Genomic DNA, 15,793 nt, shown 5'->3' on the forward strand with positions numbered 1-15,793 from the left:
TCTTTCAAAATTGTGTTCAGTTTGGGATCTAAAAACATGGAGACATTTTAAGAAAGCAAACTTAGCATATTTACTTTCTACATGCCTCTGTGCTGTACATAACAGACCGCATTAGGCAGTGCATTCGTATCAGAGAGTTTGGCCCTGTAGGTTCTGCAGTTGTTGTTTCTTGATTCCCATTTCTCCTTCCCTTAAATTATTTTTTTTAAAATAGGTCATTAATCTTTTGCTTGGTTTCTCAAATCATTTGAGACTTATGGGAGGTTTGGTTTTTTTGCTTTTCTCCATAGTGTCTTTATGGAGTGTTTGTCCAGTTGAGAAGTATGAGGCTTGTTTCTGTTTACGAGGTGGGATTATTTTTTGGTTTTTTTTTTTCTGTAAGTTTTTTTGTTTTTCAAATTAAATCTTTTTTAAGAATGTGTCTGTCAAAATCAGTCTTGTAAATGGCCCTGATACTCTGCCATGGTGGGAAAGAAAACAAAAAAGTCAGAGGCCAAAAAAGTGTTTTTCCTATATGGGACTGGGAATTATGCTTTCTGCTAATTTAAAAAAGGAACACGCACATAAAACTCAAGCTGAATACCCATGTTTCTTTGTGTGTAAAAATGCCAAGTTCACAGTTTTATTTCCTGGCTATCTTCACTGCAGAATTAGCTCGTTTTAGCATTAGCTACTCTTTGAGTAATGCTCAAGTTGCACAGAGGGCTTACGTGGGCACAGGTGACTTCCTGCTAACTTGAGTGGTAATGTCCTTAAAAGCCACCCAGCTCATGTGATCCATTGCTGGTCTAAACAGCAGTGTTAGCAGGCTGTGGTAGCCTTTCTCACTGGTGCTCTTCTCCTTCAGTCCTCACTCCTGGGCTTAGTTTTGGGTCTGGAGCACATCCTTGGGTTTTGTTCAGTTGTCCCCTGTTTGTGATGGTTTTGGGAAAACCTGTTTCCTCTTGACGGAGAATTATGGAAGGACTTGAGAGACTTCTAACACTGTCCCTTAACTACCATGATGTTACACCAAGCCCAGTTGCAGTGGGACCAGCACTGTAAAAATTGTTTATAGGAGCAGAAGCTGGCCTGGGCATACCTGGGCTGGAAGAAGGTTTCTAGGAGATAAAACCTAATTAGTTGTGCAGTGTAGACTTCCCTTATGGAGGGCAGTCAAATTATAATTTGGATTAACTCCTTGGGAAGGATGAGCCCTTCAGCTTTGATGTGCGTTGAGCAGTCTCATGGAGTTGGGGTGGCTTACAAGCTTGGAGTTGCATTGCTTGGCAGTACCATGAGAACCAGACCAGACAGACGATGGCTAGACTGTCCCAGCAGCCTGAAATCACTCAGCAAAGACAAAACTCCTGTAATGAGAAAAATTAAAGGATACATCTCCTACTGTAGTGTTTGGTCTTGAGTGCCAGTCACACATGCCAGGAATGTGGGGTGTTACTTCCCACGTAGGCTAATGGCATTGTGTGCCCACTTTTTCGTGCACTGATGCGGGGAGGTGTCACTGTACAATGCACGTGGTAGTGGAGAAGTGGTATCTGGAGTCCTAGATACTTGTTCACTTGCTTCCCTTACAGTAGCTTAATTTATAACTCTGTCCTTTAAGTTCTTAGATGTCTCTTTAGACATGTATGGGTGACAATCGAGAATGAGTGGATGTGGAGGAAAGGGAATTTGGCCAGCTTTAAAAACACAAGTGTATGGGAGATTGTACAGTATATCCCAGTTGAAAGTTGGAATGGAGCAGACTGAGAAAATGGGAAGGGAAAGGCATATTTAAAGTCTTAGCACTGACAAGGATTTACATACAAATCTATCCAAGAAAACAATTTAGTTCTCCATCAGCTTTTCCTTTTAATTCTATTGTTAAGTGAGTCTTACCTGCTGCTTGAGGAAATGCCTATTTTCTTGCAAAACACTCTCAACTGGAGGCTAGCAGCACACATAGCACTGTAAAAATGATCCTTGATGGAAACCCTCCGAGCTACAGAAAGATTCCTCTGAACTTTCACTCCAGAGTTAATTGTCCCTAATTTGTAGAGGCTTTCCCTGCTTCTTGCTCGTGCTGAAACTTGTTCTTGGATTGCTGCAAAATGCAGTATTTTCTTTAACATGTAGATTCCATTCAAGGAGTCAGCCCCTGCCTCTGGCCATGATAGTTTTGCCTAAGTAGAAGGGCAAATGTAACTTCTTTGGGACCTAATGGCTACTTTGGAGCTTAAACTAGACCACAGTTGGCTTTGCTTTCTGTCTTGACAAGCACTGGAAGTAGTCATGAGCTTATAAATGCGTCAAAAGGGAAATTACTTCCCTAGGGAACTGCTTGCTTTGCTTGTTTGGCTAAAGTTTATTCTTCGTTACCTTTCATTTTTCTGGTGCTGTGTGGTTTTTTTTTTTAAGCTGGCCTGTGGTCAGATTAAATTTGCCTGAAATATGTTTTGTATACGAGAATACAGTCCAAACCTCCAAACCTCTGGATTTGGGGATTCATTCTACTCCCCTTAAATGCACGTTACTCCTTGTGATAGTAATAGGAGTTGCATGTGCAAATGCTTTTCTTTCCAGTAGTTAACTCTCCTTTCCATAGGAGAGGCTTGCATTTAGATAGATTTCATATTTTGGATGTGTAAAAATGATTTCATCCATCAGTAGGATGTCTATAAGTAAATTTTGATAACCATAACTAACCAAATGGACCTCTTTTACATGCTGATGCGTAATTTGACATCTACCAAGGTGAACGACCTGCAATTGTTGTTCCATCTAATGCTGCAGAGTCATTAAAACTACAGTGTTCTGTAGCCAGCCCATAGACTATCCTATAGTCTGTTTCATAGAATCATAGATATTTGCATTAACATCTCCAGTAGTGAGCAGTGTATTCATGAGTTCAATTGGGAAAATAGGGAATATTCCTACAACAGAGGCATCTAACCCAATTTCTTTCTTTTTTTTTCCCTTTTTTTCCCCCATGTACTCTTCACTTTGCTGTACCGGGTAACCAAGGACAAACATGTTGTAAGGCCACTGGTGAGAAAACCCCTCGAAAATATACTTGTCCAAAAGGTTCCTTGTTGAGACATTTCTTGGATTGCACTTTTGCAGATGGAAGAATATGTACATAGCAAATGAATGTTGATGAAATTAAAATAATTGGTTATGATATCATTTACGTGTGTTGTTAGAGAATATTTTGTTGTGGCTTCTCTGTATTAAAAAGTAATAAATACCAGACAGCTAATAGTGTTGGTTCTTCTTTCCCTGTTCTTGTCTGGACTAGTTTCTTACACCCACTCTTTCTAGAATTACTCTAGTTGCCTTAAGTTTAAAGGGCACAATAAACCCAGGTTTTTGGGGTCAGTTGAAATGAAGCTTTATTGTAGTAATTTTGAAGACTGCTGTCCTAAAAGAGTGATGGTGGGGGATGTGATGTGCCACCTTGCCAAACTGAAGTCCTCTTCACTTTGTTAACATTAGAAATGGTCGATCTGTAGCACAGCGTGTCCTGTGGGAGCTGTTTCAGGAACGCCCGTGTGCTGTGCCAGATGTTGCCAGTGGGGCTGCATAGAGGACAGAGTGCAGAACCTTTCACTTCTGGATGAGTCTGTTAATGGAAATATGCCCTCTGGTGCCTGTGAAATATTGGAAGGGCTTCTGGAGGGGAAAACACAATGCGGTAGCACTAGGGCAAAAGGGTTTCCTATGTTATGACTGTATATGTAATCTCTGAAACACAGCTGCAAGGGAGGGGGCCTCAAATCCTTGCTTTCTGTGCCAGATTTTTCAGCAGTCTGACTAATCATGGAATCATGCATTTTAGCAAACCTTGCTCCGTATGCTTACGGTGTGATTTTTCAGCCTTTGCATATTACCACAGAGAAGTTCAGGAAGGATGTAAATGATCATGGCCATCTGGACATACAAAAGGTAAAGTAAATACTGCTGGGAGGGAAGGAAGGCCAAAGCTCGGGAGAGATGAGGTATGATTTGGAGATTTGGGAACACTAAAAGAGCCAGCTGTAGCTGTGCAGGTTTAATTTTGGAAGCAGATGCTGTGGCTGATTTGAATAACCTGACACTGACAACCTGTATGTTAATTGTGTAAAGCACTCTGGATAGCTGCTTCTTAAAATACAAATATTTGTTCATGAGGTAAAAATATAAATAAGCTGCCATCTGCTAATTGCTAGTGAATGCAGTGATTCTATATTGATATTTTACTGAAACGATAATGGGTAATGGCTTAAGCCTATGTGGAAAAACTAAATGGTAACTAGTATTTCAGAGAACCTGTTCCCCTAGCTTAATTACTGCAGTCCTTGATACTGAGTACTAAACTACAGAACTTGAGGTTTGATCTTCTGTGATACTGTGTTGCTAAAAGAAACTGAATAGCGTAGTGAGAGAGTAGAGAAAGGAAAATATCTCAGAAAAGAAAGCTTTTCAAGCTGTTACATGATATGTGGTATGTAGGTAAAATAGAGGTGGCACAGGCAAATTGGGCTAGGAGCATGCCTGGGCTCATATTCCTGCTGGAGGCATCCCTGATTGTGTCAGAGGAGGGGAATGAACTATTCAGGCTGCATACATGTGTGGGTGTTTGCACCTAAAAATACATATCCAGGTTTCACACAAATATATTTGTATTTGATTTCTATTCTGACAGTACTCTGTGCAACAATTTATGTTCATTCCGATGCTAGTAAAACCTGGCCTTATAAAACAAAACCTGCTTTCCAAAACAGCTGCTGCTGCAGTGTTTTGTTGTTGACTTGCAACATTAGTAATTTTTGGCCTTAAATACATGTATTAGTCACTGAATTTCCTGCATATTTACTTTTCATTCAGTGATGTCCAACCACGATCAGTGGGATGTGGAGAGAAGCTAAAGCAGCTGGTGTAGCTCCTTAACCCACAGACCACCTGATCCCAAGCTCGCAGAGCCAAACCAACTGTGGTGGCATTACAGGAGGAACTCTCAAGTCATGCTTCAAGAAGAAATTTGCTCCTTCCTTTTATGAAGAAACTACTTTCCTTTTTGTAATGTACCTGCCTGGAGTGCTGTATATTCGAGAGTTTGCATTTGGCTTCATTATACAATGTAACCCTGAAGCTACTCCCTTTTGTTAAACAAGTACTACACTTGTTTTCTTGTGAGAAAAACACACGTGCAGATCCCATCCATCTTATGGCTTGTGTATCCCATTTTCCTTGCTACATACTCATTTAACAAGCAGTTGAAAATAAAAAGCTCCGGCAGGATCTTTTCAAAATAAAATTCTCCTTGGTTATCCAGATAGGGTTAGAGAATAACAAATCAGTGCTGCCTTTATAGGATGCCTGCATGGCTTTTACTAATACAAGAATAGTAACCGTGGAATGGAGTCTGTGGAGATAGAATGTAATCCAGCCATAAAAATCAAGGGGACTTAAATAAAAATACATATTACCCATTGCCAAATACTTCAGCCTTTTTTTCCTTGTTTTTTTGTTTTCAGGGCCTGAGCTTTTAAATGAGTCAGGCTCCAACTGAAGTAATACCTTGTGTTTGGAATGTGATTAATGTAGGCTCAGTTTAATTGCCTGGGACTTGTTCTAAGAAACATCCCTGCTAGCTGATTACTTGTACAATGTTTGCAAACTTCCCAATCCCCACGTGACAAACTGATCCTTCCATATTTGTATGTTTAGGAAGCATCATTTGATTGGCACAAGACACAAGTACTGGTTGAGGATACTCCGTGGTTCTAAGCTAGGCTTTTCCGTGTCTTTTATAAGACCTGGAGGCAGACAGCACCTCAGATCAGAAACAAGAGAAAGATTGAGAAACTGAATCAGAAACTAGAATCAGTACTTTAAAAACAAGAGAATATTTTCTTTAAAGCTTTGTTTAAATGATTGCTATGGTTACAAGCTCTGTAACCAGGATATTCTAGTTACACGAATAGTAATTGAATTTAGTATGCTTTTAAATTTCAGTCTTCTGCCAAAGAATATATTGAACTGCGTGGGAGTCTTTCCTTGCCATTTGGGCAGCTTTTCCATTTGGTGCAGTCAACACTAGATGGGCTGCTGTGTTGACGGCAGAAGGGGAGCAGCTGCAGACCTTGGTGCACGGCTGGGTGGAACACGGGAACCTAATAATCAGGGGCAAAATGCCACAGAAAGTGTAATTCACTGCTGCAGGCTGCATGGCAGCCACGTTGGTTGGAGTAGAAGCCAACTGCAGAGTAAGGGATGAAAAATTTTATGGCAGTTCTTCCTGATGGTTTTCTAAGCAGTCCTCGCTTAAAAATTGACAGTGCTTGTACTTTGTTGAATTTAAATTCCTCTAGCTCTGGTTGGAAGAGTCCCTGTTCCACTTCTTTACCTCTGCCTTCCCACTCATGCTGGAGCTTCTGAAGGGCTGCTCATAGCCAGGGAGATCATGGACCTGGCTCCTTCCAGACCCACTGAACTGGCTCTGCACCTTAGTGCTTACAGGTACAAGATGCCTCGTGGAGAGTCTGAAGTCCTGGAGAGGGCCAGCATGGGTATGACTGAGCTGAATTATTTTGCCTCTGTGTATCACAGTACCTCATCTGTGATATGCTTGTGATGTGCTTCTGAGAACTATTTCTCTAAAAGGCTTTCATGGAAAAAGAAGACAAAAAAAGAGCAGGACTTAACTGTCCCTGTTGGTGCACGTCAGTGTCGTAAGGCTTGTTAACGAGGGGAACATAAAACATCATAAGCTTGCTCAAGTTCCCTGCAGCGCACAGACATCTGGTGAGGGTCCTTGCTTCCTTGGTTGTGCAGAAGATCAGTGGGAGCACACTGTCACTGCCACAGTGTGACTGCTGAGTGCAAAGTGGTGTGCCCATGGAGGTGGAGCAGCTGTGCAGCAGCGGAGCAGGATTGCCCACCCATCTTTCTGCTTCTGTGGGAAGATCCTAACAGAAGTAGGTCTCAGGAGTTGCCTATTTGTGGCTGGAAAAAATGAGAGATGAACCAGATGCAGCAGAACCAGGAAGCCAAGCTGGGATTTTGGCGATGTAGTTGTCCTCTGTCTCCTGAAGTCTATGTAGATGGGGTTGTGCCTGTTTATGCCAGAAGATTTGTGCTAGTGCTTTGAATAACTTCAGAGTACAGGTATTGCTGAGAATAAGCACTGTACAAATTAGTCTAGTCATGTGTTTTGCAGATCTCTCATTAGCAAGGAATTCTTAATAAGAATTATAATATTAATGAGAGTTTATCCTCTAAATCCCTTTCACAGGAAGAAAAGAATCAGAAAATTGACTCATACAGTAAGGTGAGGACATTTGGCTGAAGGCTTGAAAGAGGTGATGGGAGAATTAACATTTCACTTCCTCTGTGGAGAGCTTACAGCAGAACAGGGCTGGAGGGAGGAACGTTCTGACTCAACAGACTGAGGAATTAGTAGGACAGGTGCTTTGGTTAAGACTAGGAGTGCTTCAATCAAGATGTTTGATAACTACTTTACTTGCAATATCAAATTTAGCTGGGGAGGAACCACTGTCAAGTACAAAAAGCTTCTTCCACTGATCTCTCTGTCTTACCATTATGGTCACTAGAACTGGTGGGAGTTACTGCCCATAGCACTGGGCACAGCCCAATGCAAGGTTACCATGAGAGGGGAGTTTGTGTATTGCAGTCAGCTTTTGCTGAGGATGGTGTCTGCACACTGGCACTCTCCTCCATGGGGGTGGCAGTGTTGTCCTGACCTTACTGGAGGTTTGTTATTTGTGTGGATTTTGCCGTGCTTCACGTCTGACCTCTGATGAAAATGTGCTGGCAGAAGAGGAGCGCTGGAGTACCCAGCCCTGCTTTGCTGCTGGTCTGAGAGCACGGCTGCCCTCATGTCCCTTTACCACTCAGCTGCCGTGTCTGTGCAAACACACACCTAAAGCAGCTGGACTTTCCAGGCCGGATTATTATTCAATCCTCTCTTCCTGCTGTGCTCAGCTGCTGACTAGTGGAAATGCAGTTCTGTGAGCCAAGTCAGAGAGAGTAGGCCAAATTTTAAAGTGGGTGTGTATAATCTTCAGAAAAAATACTGTGTAACTGTGAACTCTATAATTTTCTTCTGATTGTTCTGATGGAGGTCAAGGCACAATAAACGTGCGTGTGAAAACTTGCACTGGTTTAACCACATCAAATTGAAAATGTACAGGCATGAACAAGACCCAGGGATGTCAGTATTGCACTTTTGAAAACCTGTATAGTGTGGTGGTGAGGACCCCAAAATAACTTTCTTCCGTAGCACTGTTGCTCCCTCTGACTGCTGTAGGTGCACACTGCATGGCCACAGTGGAAGATATTTCAGACAGGCTTCAGTCCTGGAGTTGATAGTGCTAGGGTGCAAACCGTGTGAACTTCATCATACTGTCTTAAGCTTGCCCCTGGCTTTTGGGACCAAATGGTTGACATTTCACAAGTCTTAGCAGTCAAATAGTTGGTCATCAGCTGTGACTATGACTCTTAGCTAAGTTGTTGCAGCAGAAGTTTTCAAAACAAAAATACGTGTCCAACAGAATTTAAAAGGGTTATAACACATTTATTGTTAAGTTTTTGCTGGTTGGAATTCCCCTGGGAGATGCCCTGTAGGGTAGCTTTCTGTTCAATGTACATGATCTGGATGCAGGAGTTGAATGTCCCATTAGCAAGTTTGCTGATAATACTAAACTGCTGATGACTCAGAGATTTTGCAGAGGGCTATTGACAGATTGGAGTACTTGGCAATGATTAATGGGATGAAGTTTAACAAGTCCAAATGGCAGATTCTACACCCAGGATAGCATAGCATCAAGCATAAGTTGGGAGAGGATAGTCTGGAGCGCAGCCCCACAGGAAGGGATCTAGGGGTGTTGGTTGGCACCTGGTTCAATGTGCCCTGGCTGCCAGGAGAACAAACTGCATCGTGGGGTGACTCAAACACAGCTGGTCAAAAGAAGTGATTATCCCTTTGTATTCAATGTTGGTGTGGCCTCATCTTGAGCACTATGAGCAGATCTGGGGCCCACAGTTTAAAGAGGATGCAAAGGTCCTTGAATGCATCCAGAGGAGGGCAACAAAGCTCATGGAAGGGCTGAAGGCATATGCTGTGAGGAGTGGAGGAGGGCTTTGGGCTTGTCTAGTTTGGAGAAAAGGAGTCTGAATTGTTGCTATCTGTAGTGTCCTGAGAAGAGGATGTGGAAAGGGAACTGTTGATCTCTTTTCCCTGGAATCCAGTGATAGGACACATGAGAATGGTTCAAAGGTGCACCAGAAGAGGTTCAGACTGGACATTAGGAAGAATTATTTTACCAAGAGGGTAGTCAAACACTGAAACAGGCTTCCTAGAGAGGCAGATGATGCTCCAAGCCTGTCAGTGCTTAAGAGGCATTTGGACAGTGCCAGAGTGGTCAGACAGTTGAACTAGATGATCAGTGTAGGTCCATTCCATCTATTCTATTCTATTCTATTCTATTCTATTCTATTCTATTCTATTCTATTCTATTCTATTCTATTCTATTCTATTCTATTCTATTCTATTCTATTCTATTCTATTCTATTCTATTCTATTCTATTCTATTCTATTCTATTCTATTCTATAGGGCTTCTCAGTAGGAGGCTGATGTGACAAGATAAAATGTCTTTACAAGATTGACTTAGGCTTCTTGACCTTTAAGGGTTAGAAAAGACTTTTGTTTATTTTGTTTTCTCTGGTTGAATGTAACACACATGGGTGTGCTTTAACCAAGTTCTTCTGGTACTGCATTTTTTTCTTAATCCTTGTAACATTTTGCCTGACAAGCAGGAACAGTACATGTGGAAAGTTCATACACCTGTGTAAATGTTATTGTTAACAATTACTGCTCTGCTGAGGACTTGGAAAGTTTTGCCAAAACCTCAGGAGAAAAACTATCAAGTATAGGAACCTGAGCTTATGGGAGGTAGGGCTCAAGTAGCTGTTGCCGTGTCACACATCCTGTTGGAGCTGCAGCTGCAAGGGGGTGAGGCTTTTGCATTCCCAACAGACCTGAATGATCCCACCTGTTTGCCAACACTTGTTTCTCTGCTCATCTGGCACACCAGCCTACACAGTCATCACCTGAGCAAAGCCAGGTCAAATGATCTGCTTTGCTTGAGCATTTTCATAACTAAATCTAAAGCTGTCTTATGTATTTTCACCAGGTTGGGTTAGAAAATCATCACACAAGCTGGTACACTGGTAAAATTGGTGAGGGTTTGAGCTGTGGTGGAGTTCATGGTGAGGTATTAGGAAGACTGGTAGATGAATGGGGAGTGGTGGCTGCTTTGTTTGGATAGAGCAGTTCAAGCAGGCTGGGAAGTCACTGCTGCAGTTAAACACATACATGGGTTCTTGTTAAGAAATCAGGATGTCCCATGTCATCTCAAATAAGAGCTGGTTGTGTTCAGCCTGGAGAAGGCTCAGGGAGAATCTTAAACTAAAGATGGGAGGCTATAAAGAAGATGGTGATACATAGTGGCAAGGAGAGAGGCCAAGGACGTTGAGCTACACTAAGGAAGATTAGATAGAAGGAAAAAAAATTCACTCTGAAGAAAATCAAAAATGGGAACAAGTACCCAGAAACATGCAGTCTCCACTCTTGGAAATATTCGAAACTGATGGGACCTGAGCAACCTGATGTACCTTCAAAACTGGTCCTGCTTCTCTTAGGAAGGGGAGGTGACTTCTAGGGATCTATAAAAGCATAAAAGATTGCATGATTATGATGTTTAATGGCATTTTAAATTAGCAATTAATCTTACTAAGCCATAAGTGTTGTACTCAAAATAACTCACAACCGCATTCACTACCCAAATTTTACAAGCAGGAATATGAGGCAGAAAGATCATTCATTTGTCTGAGTCACAGGGTCCCAAGAGCAGGGATTATAATGCAATAACTGCAGGAGTTCCAGGTGCACCACCTGGTGTCTGCATTCTATGTCTCCCCATGCTATCTACCAGTGCCAATGGGATTCTCCAGGGTGCAGCAGGGAACCCAGCTCCTCCCTGTGGGAGAAGGGCACCAGGAAGAGCAGCAGTGTTGCCATGTGTACCTGCAGCTGTGGGGTTACAGAGCTTACACCATTAAAATGCCTTACTACAGCTCTTCAGGTCTATATGTTTCACAGCTATAATAGAACATGCTGCATCACATGATATGTTACATTAATATATAATTAAGATGTTAGTATGGTATATGTTCATTCACCAGTAGCTGTGGATGAAGCTGTGTTCCCTCAAGGATCTCTACTGGTATATAGACATAGAAATAATAGCATAGAGATAACAGCAAACATAATACACTAAAGATGTGGAAGTCCTGAATGGATTAATTTCAGCCACTGTTCTGCACACAAAAGGTCAGTGTGATCTTTTATAGAAGGAGAAGTTCAATCTACTTTTGTCCTAGGTTTTTCTGTGAGAGCATTAATTTTCTTCCTAGTAGCTGGTATGTTTTAGTTATTATTCAGTAGTGCTTACTCTTAAGTCAAGGAATTCTCAGTTTCCCACACTCTGCCAGCAAGCAGGTGCACAGGAAGCCAGGAAGTATCATGGCCAGGACAGCTGACATGAACTGTCCAAAGGAATAATCCATACCATAGAGTGTAATGCTCAGGATATGAACTGAGAGGAGTTGACCAGGAGCATCTGAAGCTGATTGCTGCTCAGGGATAGGCTGGGCATCAATCAGGATGGTGAGCAATTGTATTGTGCATCACTCGTCTTTCTTGAGTTTTAGTCCTCCCACACTCTTTGTTATCCCCTTTTTCCTTACTATTTTTATTATTGCTGTTATTATTATTGTTGTATTTTTATTTATTTCAATTATTAAACTGTTCTTATCTCAATCCATGGGTTTTACCTTTTCTGATTCTCCTCCCCATCCCACTGTGGTGGTAGGGGAGTGAGGGAGGGAGTGGCTACATGATATTTAATTGCCATCTGGGGTTAAACCATGACTGATACTTTTCTGAGGAGCCAGCTGGATATACCATGCCCTTGTGTACTGTGCTTGTAAATTGCAGTTGTTTTAATCTAAATTGTTATGGGTATATTTAATGATGTAGAAAATGACAAGTGAGAGAGATGGGTTGACCAAGGCAGGTGCAGAGAACTGCTGCTAAGACAGCTCTCATGGTGGCAGGTCCATATCTTCCTGACCCTGAGTCAAGCTGCTATTTCTGTCATCAAGACTTTTCCGAACAGACTCTCTTGTTGTACAAAATAGCACCAGTTAAAGGTGTGCTTTTGTGGAATGGTCTGGCAGTCTAGCAGTGGTCTAGAAGCACAAACTTAAAACCCAAACTGTCTCCAGCTGATGTAATTCAAATGTGACCTTGAATTTCAGGAGGTAACACTGCATTACCAACCCACAAAAAAGACTACTTTTATTAAAAATGACATGGACTTCACTGGACTTCACTCATTTTTTGAACATTACATTCAGCCTCCATTGTAATAGTCTTGTGTTCTGGGATGCTGTGGTTTATATGCATTGATTTAATAACATTTTGTAGTACAATAAGCAAAGAAAGAAAGAAATTCGTATTGCTGAAAAGACGTTCATATTGCTGGGGAAATTTGCCAGTTAACATCTAGCACAATGACTGGGAACAGAGAAATGATCCTTAAAGTTTGAGTGATCACCCCACTACTGGCACTTGTTCTGTTCTCCTGTGTGAGATCCCAGGGTGTCTGTATGGAATATGCAGAAAATGTAACACAAACTTCCAAATGCTGGAGCTGCTCATTATCATGTGTTGGATATTATGTCTTCCCTGTCTTTTGTGTAGAGGGTCAGACTGAGATTTAAAGTACAACTTTTCAAATTCTGTTTTCAGTCCAGGAGATGTCTCTTAAAATAGTCAAGGCAAGGTTACCATTAACTCTAAAAACAGCATTATACTCTGGAGTTAACATCCAAATGTGTGGATTCCTTTATGAGCAAAGGATGGGTGAAGTTCAGTTAGAGTTACAATGACCAGAATTCAGATTATAGTTTCCTGAGATACTGTCACAAAAAAAAAACCCCTGTGGGATCACTGCAATGATCTGAGTTAAAATTAGCTCTTCCTGGTGATGGTGGTGGTATATTTTTAACCTGAATTGCTTGAGTGACCCAGTTCAAGTGCAGCTGCACAGCAATATGCTGGCGAGGGCAGCAGGTGCGGCGTCTGGGTGGGAGTGATGCCTTGAATGGGGGAACAGGGCAAGAAGCCGTAAGTCATCTTACTGCTAGGGCTGGCATTTTATTTTTAATTCTGTGGAAACTGGTGAAAACATCCAGGAAGAAATAGCTGAGTAGCATGATGAGTAGCACGACTTGACTCTCCTCTTGGAACTCTAGGGTTTTTTCCTGTATATGACTGGCTGTGTTCAGCTGTATATGACTGGGGGTGTTCAGCTTGAAACTTTTTTCCCCAAAAACTGAACTAGCTGGCAGTTTGTAGTCTGAAGCTTTCCAGTGTTAGCCATAGGGCACCAGGACCACCTAAAATGAGAAAACAGAAGTTCCAGAAACCCAATGAATCTCAGCAAATGCTGATTTTAAAAAGCTTTGTTTTATTTGTTGTTGTTGTTGCCTTTAGTAATGCTCTCCAAGGGATGGATCAAAAAGAGATTATCACAGTGCCTAACTGTAATGTTGCTGATATCTGACAATTTAGCATGGAATGATAAAGCTAGGACGAACCTTGAAATATTCCCTGTCTGGGTGCGGTCTGTTGTGATCCATGTGCCCAAATCACACAAGCCAGCTCTCCCAGCCCTCTTAGTTTGGTAGGGTTCCCAGCTCTGTGTCCACCGTAGGTCTCACTGAGCTGGCACGTGGGGATAGGACCTCAGAATCTCTTCAGTCCCCCGGTGTCTAGACCATAAGCTTTTCTTTAAGGTATTCATGGTGTTAAACAGTGTATCTTTTCCCTCTGGGCTGCAAAGTCAGATGCTGCCACAGCCTGGCATTTGAGGTAGCTTTTTTTGCCTAGAAAACTGCTCAGCTTTGCAAACTGGAAGTGATGTGAAATAAGAGTGTTCTGCCAGAAGGGCTTTTCATGGCCTGAGTGTTACTGATATGTGAGGACATATGGATGTTCAAAAACCCTCTGCTTCTCTCAGCTTCTGCACCAAGTGAAGCAGTAGCACCACAACACCATAGTAAGCCATTTTTGAGAACTGCAGTAGCAAAAAAAACCATTTTGTTTTCTTTTTCAAGATTAGTTGTTTTCCAGGTTAAACTTTAAATCATCCCACGACTGGGTCAGGCAGTGCCAACACCCAAACAGGAGAGGAGACTGTGATACCCAGCAGAAGTGGAAGAAGCTCTTTAGTGGTAGATAGAGTTTAAGAAATAACAAAAACCCTGCTGCTCACAATAGTCATCCATATAGTCCTATATTCTATCTCTGGCTATGGAAGAATCACACTATGTTTATGCAGTAAGTGAGCAGGATTTCTGTACACCTGAGCTGACCTAGTAGCTTGCTGCTACTATTCCCACTTTATCTATCAGCATTCTAACATAGTGGAAAATAATCCTTTTTTCCTCAGTTGCATTAGTTTTCTGTTGGGCTAGTGAGTTAGATTAGTTCATCAGAGAGCCTGATAAGTGCCAAAGCTGGCGCAGAGGAGGGTCTGTAGAGCCATAAGCTTGTGAGAGGAGCAGGACATCTCTCAGTGTGGAAATAGAGAGTTGCTGCTGCAGCAGCTCAAACAGTATTGTCAGTCCTGACTTAGATCTCATGTGAAATGAAACTGAACTTAATCATGTTTTGTTCTGTTTTTAACAACGACTGTCCAGCAATCTGCAGCAAGCAGAACAGGTTTAGACCACCCATTAGGTGGGAGAAGTGTGAGAAAGAGTGAAGAGCTGCTGAAAGTCAGTGAAGTGGTTAAAGAAATCATAGAATCATACAATGGTTTGTGTTGGAAGGGACCTTAAGGATCATCTGGTTCCTACCTCCTTGCCATGAGCAGGGACACCTTCCACTAGACCAGGTTGCTCCATCCAGCCTGGCCTCGAATACTTTCAGCGATGGGGCAGCCACAACTTCTCTGGGCAACCCGTTCAGTGCCTCACCACCCTCACAGTAAAGAATTTGTTCTTCATGTCTTGTCTAAATGTACTCTCTTTCAGTTTGCCCCTTGTACTAAGAGTACACATCCTTGTAAAAAGTCTCTCTCCATCTTTATTATAAGCCCCCTTTAGGTACTGGAAGGCTGGTACAAGGTCCCCTGGGAGCCTTCTCTTCTTTAGGCTGAACAACTCCAGCTCTCAGCCTGTCTTTACAGGTGAGATGGTGGTCTGCCTTTCATCCTTTTTCAGGAGAGAATGTGAGCTGGAGCACTGGAGTGCTTGGTGTTTGGATGAGCTGTAATGTGGAAGCTGTGGCCCCTTGTGATCAATAAAAAATGCTTTTTTGGCACTTTTTCTAAAAGTAGCTTCAATAAATGCAATGCGTTGGTTAAATTCTAATTGAGTAGATCCATTCTGTCCCTGTGAGGGCCTCTGAAGTATTTTCAGGGGAAAATGTTTGCTTCATAGGAAGAGAGGACTGGCTAATGGTCCAGTAATTCAGTCCCTTTGGATGGGATTCTTGCTGGAGTCAATGTGTGGAGCTCAGCTAGCTCCAAGGAAGCTCCTCTGATTTATACCTGCAGATAATTGGAACTTAATTTTCTACTGTGGCAGGGCCAGCATTATCAGAGCAAGATTTTAAAAAAATAAATAATTATGGAATAAACTCATTATTGGAAGGTTTCTCTCTGTTAAGAGTTTCTG

The 15,793-nt window shown here is 42.0% G+C and overlaps 1 protein-coding gene and 1 long non-coding RNA gene across 4 annotated transcripts in view; both read left to right on the top strand.

Moving 5' to 3' along the window:
- The window catches only part of LOC114059494, a 1,012-nt gene extending 535 nt beyond the window's left edge, over positions 1-477 (top strand). The window contains exon 2 of the long non-coding RNA XR_003571674.1: positions 264-477. This is a non-coding gene — a long non-coding RNA (uncharacterized LOC114059494). The remainder of the gene's footprint in view (positions 1-263) is intronic.
- The window catches only part of HECA (hdc homolog, cell cycle regulator), a 32,582-nt gene extending 24,252 nt beyond the window's left edge, over positions 1-8,330 (top strand). For 2 of the 3 annotated variants that reach the window (XM_027888012.1, XM_027888011.1), the window contains exon 5: positions 2,995-3,238. In XM_027888012.1, the coding sequence (XP_027743813.1) occupies positions 2,995-3,075 (81 nt within the window). In that variant the 3' untranslated portion in view covers positions 3,076-3,238. Of the gene's footprint in view, positions 1-2,994; positions 3,239-8,317 lie in introns of those variants that run through there. The other variant, XR_003571673.1, reaches the window with a different exon arrangement.
- Positions 8,331-15,793: the final 7,463 nt, after the last annotated feature.

The sequence above is a fragment of the Empidonax traillii genome, unplaced genomic scaffold (assembly GCF_003031625.1).
Source record: "Empidonax traillii isolate 1590-97213 ecotype Southwest subspecies unplaced genomic scaffold, ASM303162v1 scaffold229:size1690559, whole genome shotgun sequence".
NCBI classification, from domain to species: Eukaryota; Metazoa; Chordata; class Aves; order Passeriformes; family Tyrannidae; genus Empidonax; species Empidonax traillii.